This window comes from Anopheles aquasalis, chromosome 2, assembly GCF_943734665.1.
Source record: "Anopheles aquasalis chromosome 2, idAnoAquaMG_Q_19, whole genome shotgun sequence".
Taxonomy (NCBI): domain Eukaryota; kingdom Metazoa; phylum Arthropoda; class Insecta; order Diptera; family Culicidae; genus Anopheles; species Anopheles aquasalis.
In genome coordinates, this window is record NC_064877.1 from 30,500,001 (window position 1) to 30,505,000 (window position 5,000).

Genomic DNA, 5,000 nt, shown 5'->3' on the forward strand with positions numbered 1-5,000 from the left:
ACACATATCGAGAAGATCGTAAACTCACAACGTGGATCAGCAACGTCGGTACCACACCGTAAGGGCGGTAGTCGCGGTGCTACCTCTACTGTCTACCGTGGTCCGGGAAAACAACAGCAAACGGACAACCGGACCGGTGGCAAACGTTCCGTTCGTTCGCGCAAGAACGAAAAGTACGCGTTCGCCCAGAAGCTGCTACAGAAATGGTTCGAGTACATGGTGCTGATAGTCCGCTGGCTCTGGTCTCTCGTTAGTGATGTGGTTTACCTGAGCGTCCGGTTGGCCTGGGACTATGCGCTGGCCGGGTACCAGTACTGCTGGCAGCATATCAGCACGATAAGACAAGATTTTCGTAAAAACTCATCCCGACCTGGCGCATGGTTGCGTGGCGCTTGGCAGGCGTTCGATGGACGGTTCGAGAAGGAGTCACGGTGGGCCTTCTGGCGTCACTGTTGGCGAAAGAAAGCGGGCGCGGAAACGGGACCTACCGGTCGGGCCGGAACTCATCACCATAAGGACCATGGACGATTGCCATCGACGGCGGATGAGGCGATGTCTTCGCTGCTGAACTGTAAGGGCAAGGATGCGTACAGTATTTTGGGTGTGAGTCCGGATTGCTCGCAGGAGCAAATACGCAAGCACTACAAGAAGATTGCTGTGCTGGTGCACCCCGACAAGAACAAGCAACCCGGTGCGGAGGAAGCGTTCAAGGTGCTGCAGCGATCGTTCGAGCTGATCGGTGAACAGGAAACGCGCAAGGAGTACGATCAGAGCCTCGCCGAGGCACTGAATGCTGAGAAAGCGTGGTCCGAGATTAACGATTTGCTGACGCAGCTGCACACGAAAATATCGGAAGCGGCTAATACGATAAGGTTAGTGAATGATCTTTCAATGTGTTCGACGTCTGTATTAACTTATTTGTTTTGATTTTATAGATGCAGCAGTTGTTGTTTGAGGCACCCACGTAAACCCACGGGACGTGCACATTTCGCTGCACGCGAGTGCAGTTCGTGCAAGGTGCGGCACCCGGCAAAGGAGGTAATAGACAGCAGCGGTTTAATGTCGAGGGGAACAGTAACACACTAATCCACTCACTCGTAAATCATGCAGGGTGACATATGGGCGGAAACGAGCTGTCTCGGGCTGCGCTGGAAGTATCTTGCGATGATGGAAGGCAACGTTTACGACATTACCGAATGGGCCAACTGCCAAAAGGGTGCTCTTTCACACCTGCAGCCGAATTCCCACGTCGTGCAGTATCGCATCGTGCTCGGCAGTAGCAGCGGTGGCGCTAGCAGCTCGCAGCAGCACCAGCACCAGCAACATCCGTCGGGCATGCAGCAGGATAAGGAATCACTTGGACGATCACGAAAAGAGCCAACCGTGAAGTGAGTGTCGCGCATCGGCTTGACGGCCAGTGACTCTTTTGCAATGCAATTTCTTAATTCGGTTTTTATTCCCATTCCCACCCACCGTGCAGTGAACCCAATTTGGACGATTTCCTGAATAATATCTACGCCGGACAGAATCAGCAAGCTGCTGGCCAGGCTGCTTCGGGATCCAGGCGACGATACCGTAGAAACTAACTTATCCCAGCAAGCACGGTTCTGTGTGCGTGCTAAGTTTGCTTATAAGTTTTGGTTTTAAAAATTCTCGCAAAGCAACCGGCGAGCGAGTGCAAACAATCTAACTACAAACGCTCCACTCTTTACACACTCAACGTGCCACATAGAAACACTCGCCTGCTACGTCTCTCAGAGCGCCCCGTCCTCCTCCCAATGCACTAGATAACAGTAGTTCCGAAGCTCAAACCAACGTACCAAGAGTGGCCGGGCCGTGGTATCGATAGTGTCTTTCAATCTCTCCAATAGCCAGGCTTGTCAGTGAACAGAAGATGACGGAGTTCAGAGCTTTAGAAAATTAGTGGTAGTCATTCACCGCCAGTAGATGTGTCTCGTTTAGTCGTACTTTTACGTTTCTTTTTTAGAGTGTGTGCGTGTGTATGTGTGTCGTATGTGAGCGCAACCGATACGCGCAGTACAAACGGGGTAGTAACGGTATGCGCGGCACGCGAACCCGGCTGATCTTGGCGTTCGAAATGAGTTAGAGATGTGTCACAACGGCAAACTAATCCCCAATCTAATCATCATATTACCGCAGTCTGTATATCAATATAAAATGCCTTCCCGAGCGTCCCGTCTTTCCGAGCTGGTTAACTGTAGCGGACATCTCTGCAGCAGCGAATGTCGAATTATACTATCTCTACACTCCTGGTAGGGTGTGCGCGCTTGCAGCACACCGCAACACCTTCCACGTCTTCAGCAGGGCGGAAATGTGAGGTGCTGCCGATCAACGTCTAACACGTAGTTTTTATGCATTTTCATCGAGCATATAAGTGTATGTACCGCAAATTTGATCATTGAAAATTTAAATCATTGACCTCGCTTATCCAAAAACCCGCCATACCCCAGCAGCGTCGGGGTATCGGGTGGCAGAGGTTGATCCAGAATGAAGATTAATGGCAAAATAAATGTCCCGTTCGCGATTGCAGCGGGAAGGAAAACGTAAAATAGTCGGTGGAGCGAAAGTTCCTGTTGCGTTTGTACTGGTCATTTTGTAATCGCACGCGGATTTCCGTGGCCTGCTTGATGACGTGCGGATTGTTTTGATCCTTGACAGCTGCCCGAACGCCCACGGAATCGCCTCCACCCATCGTTGTCCCCAGACACGGCCGTTCCGATGGCCGAAGAGGCGATTTTTGAGTTTCTACATTCCGAAATAGTGAATTACACGCTAAACAAAGAAAATGGCAAGGTAAGTAAGGGGTTGGGGTTCGAGTTTGCTGTGCCTTCCAGTCATAGGAAGCTTGCTGTTTTTTTTACAGGAAAAGGATCTTTCCACGCTTGAGTTTATGGGCTACACGACGGGCTATCGGATCATTGAACGGCTGACGCGCGAATGGCCCCGGTTTAAGGACGAGCTGGATACGATGAAGTTCATCTGCACCGACTTCTGGAGCTCCATCTACCGCAAGCAGATCGATAATCTGCGCACGAACCACCAGGGAGTGTACGTGCTGCAGGACAACGCTTTCCGGTTTTTGACGCGATTATCGGCCGGTTCGCAGTACCTGGAGCATGCACCAAAGGTAAGAGTATGTCCGGAAATGCACCGCGCGATGCTAAACCGTTTGGTGTATCTTTCGTTGCAGTTTGTGGCGTATACCTGTGGGTTGGTGCGCGGCAGTCTGGCCAATCTCGGTATCACGAGTACGGTAACGGCCGAAGTACAGACGATGCCCTCATGCAAATTTCATATACAAGTAAACCGAACTTGAATGCATTGCGCGATGTTTGAGAGAATGGATAAAAATAAAGAGAATAATGAAATCAAGGATCATCGTCGTGCGGTACGGTTGTCGTTCCATGGTCTGTTTACCTTTTGAGAACTGTCACCTGCAAAAGTGGTTCCGCGTGTGTTCGTTGCACTCGATTAAATTCGGGAATGAGTGGATCGTGGAAGAAATACGTTTTGTGGTTTGCTCAGGAGCACGTGGAATTCCGGCAAGCGGTAGGTAAGCGGTAGGGTGCTGTTGAATCCATGTAAAGAAAATAATGTATCGTCCCTGCTGCTATCCAGGAAATCGCATCGCTGCTACGGATATGGAACATTCGGATGAACACCGAACCAAACTATGACCCTCTGCGTCCGTTTTGGATTGTGGAGCTGCAAAACGATGATGCGGCACGGAAGCTGGCCTCCAGGTCGATGTCGCTACGGTGCGTGTTTGAGCTGTGGGCAATTTCGGCCGGCAAAGGGCTGACCGCCTTCCACCAGCAGTTGCGCGAGTACGTCGTCACGAACCGAGAGCTGCTTGCTCCACATTTTCGGGCGGACAAAACCTTCAAAGTAACGGTCGAAACGTACAACAAACACTTCAGCCATCGGGAAAAAGTGGAGAAGATAGAAGCGATGAACTATCTGCCACTGGAAGGAGCGGTCGATCTGAAGAACCCCAACGTACCGTTCTGGTACATTGAGTTCTGGGGTATGGACCCAACGAATGTGCCCGAGCAACCGGACGATGTTCTGTTTGGCTTGTGGATCGCGGACGGTAACCGAGACATGATCAACGAGATATCGCTCAAGAAGCGTAAATTCATCGGCAACACGTCGATGGATGCACAGCTTTCCCTTCTTATGGCAAACCAGGCCCTAGTACGTAAGGGCGATCTGGTGCTGGATCCGTTCGCCGGTTCCGGATCATTGCTCGTGGCCGCTGCTAAATTTGGAGCGTACGTGATAGGGGCAGACATCGATTATATGATCGTACACGGTAAATCCAAACCGACACGCGTCAATCAGAAGGTGCGCGAGAAGGATGAGAGCATTTATGCGAACCTGCAACAGTACGGGTGCGGTGGCCTGTTCGTTGATGTGCTGATTGCGGACTTTTCGCGTAGCATTTGGACGAAAGATATTGTTTTGGACAGCATCATTACCGATCGTGAGTAGAAAGGCATCTAGACGAGCGAAACATGCGTCTAATAATACTTTTTTTTTTCCTCCCATTAGCTCCATATGGAATTCGAGAGGCAACCGAAAGAATAGAATTCAAAACCAAACGGAAAACGACGGTAATGACGGAGGATGCGGTGCACTATCCCTCTACCTCACCGTACCAACTATGCCAGATGTATCGTGATTTGCTCCAGTTCTCCGCCCGTCACTTGAAGTTGGGAGGACGTCTAGTTTGTTGGTTTCCGACACTCAAGTAAGTTGCGAATGGTATTCGAGGGGATTCTCAGCGCATATGAAATGCAATATTTTATGATTATCAATTCAGGAAAGACTATAGCACCGATCTACTGCCCCGTCACAAGTGCCTCCAACTGATAGCTGACTCCGAGCAACCGTTATCGGGCTACAGTTCCCGTCGGTTACTTACGTACGAGAAGATATCCGACAGTGAGCAAGATCTCGATGCTTTCGAGATGCCC

At 50.5% G+C, this 5,000-nt stretch overlaps 3 protein-coding genes across 4 annotated transcripts in view; all 3 read left to right on the plus strand.

Annotated features, from left to right (window-relative positions):
- LOC126572805 (box A-binding factor) overlaps nt 1-2,570 on the plus strand; it is a 5,029-nt gene extending 2,459 nt beyond the window's left edge. Inside the window, exons 1-4 of the mRNA XM_050232453.1 lie at nt 1-872; nt 936-1,038; nt 1,111-1,388; nt 1,481-2,570. The exon at nt 1-872 is cut by the window's left edge and continues 2,459 nt beyond it. Of these exons, the coding sequence (XP_050088410.1) occupies nt 1-872; nt 936-1,038; nt 1,111-1,388; nt 1,481-1,586 (1,359 nt within the window). The 3' untranslated portion in view covers nt 1,587-2,570. The remainder of the gene's footprint in view (nt 873-935; nt 1,039-1,110; nt 1,389-1,480) is intronic.
- Nucleotides 2,571-2,684: 114 nt separating this feature from the next.
- Nucleotides 2,685-3,394, plus strand: LOC126572808 (trafficking protein particle complex subunit 6b). The gene is made up of 3 exons (XM_050232458.1): nt 2,685-2,814; nt 2,885-3,148; nt 3,212-3,394. Exons 1-3 carry the CDS (start codon nt 2,740-2,742, stop codon nt 3,335-3,337), a joined length of 465 nt encoding a protein of 154 aa, XP_050088415.1. The 5' UTR covers nt 2,685-2,739; the 3' UTR covers nt 3,338-3,394.
- Nucleotides 3,395-3,452: 58 nt separating this feature from the next.
- The window catches only part of LOC126581588 (tRNA (guanine(10)-N2)-methyltransferase homolog), a 1,806-nt gene continuing 258 nt past the window's right edge, over nt 3,453-5,000 (plus strand). Inside the window, exons 1-4 of one of the 2 annotated variants that reach the window (XM_050245345.1) lie at nt 3,453-3,570; nt 3,640-4,507; nt 4,576-4,774; nt 4,847-5,000. The exon at nt 4,847-5,000 is cut by the window's right edge and continues 258 nt beyond it. In XM_050245345.1, the coding sequence (XP_050101302.1) occupies nt 3,505-3,570; nt 3,640-4,507; nt 4,576-4,774; nt 4,847-5,000 (1,287 nt within the window). In that variant the 5' untranslated portion in view covers nt 3,453-3,504. Of the gene's footprint in view, nt 3,575-3,639; nt 4,508-4,575; nt 4,775-4,846 lie in introns of both variants that reach the window. The other variant, XM_050245346.1, reaches the window with a different exon arrangement.

Excerpts from the sequence above, each read along its gene's own strand:
- LOC126572808 (XM_050232458.1), top strand. The coding sequence starts at position 2,740 with ATGGCCGAAGAGGCGATTTTTGAGTTTCTACATTCCGAAATAGTGAAT. Across the intron at positions 2,815-2,884 it reads TAAACAAAGAAAATGGCAAG|GAAAAGGATCTTTCCACGCT; the intron begins GTAAGTAAGGGG and ends TTTTTTTTACAG. Across the intron at positions 3,149-3,211 it reads ACCTGGAGCATGCACCAAAG|TTTGTGGCGTATACCTGTGG; the intron begins GTAAGAGTATGT and ends CTTTCGTTGCAG.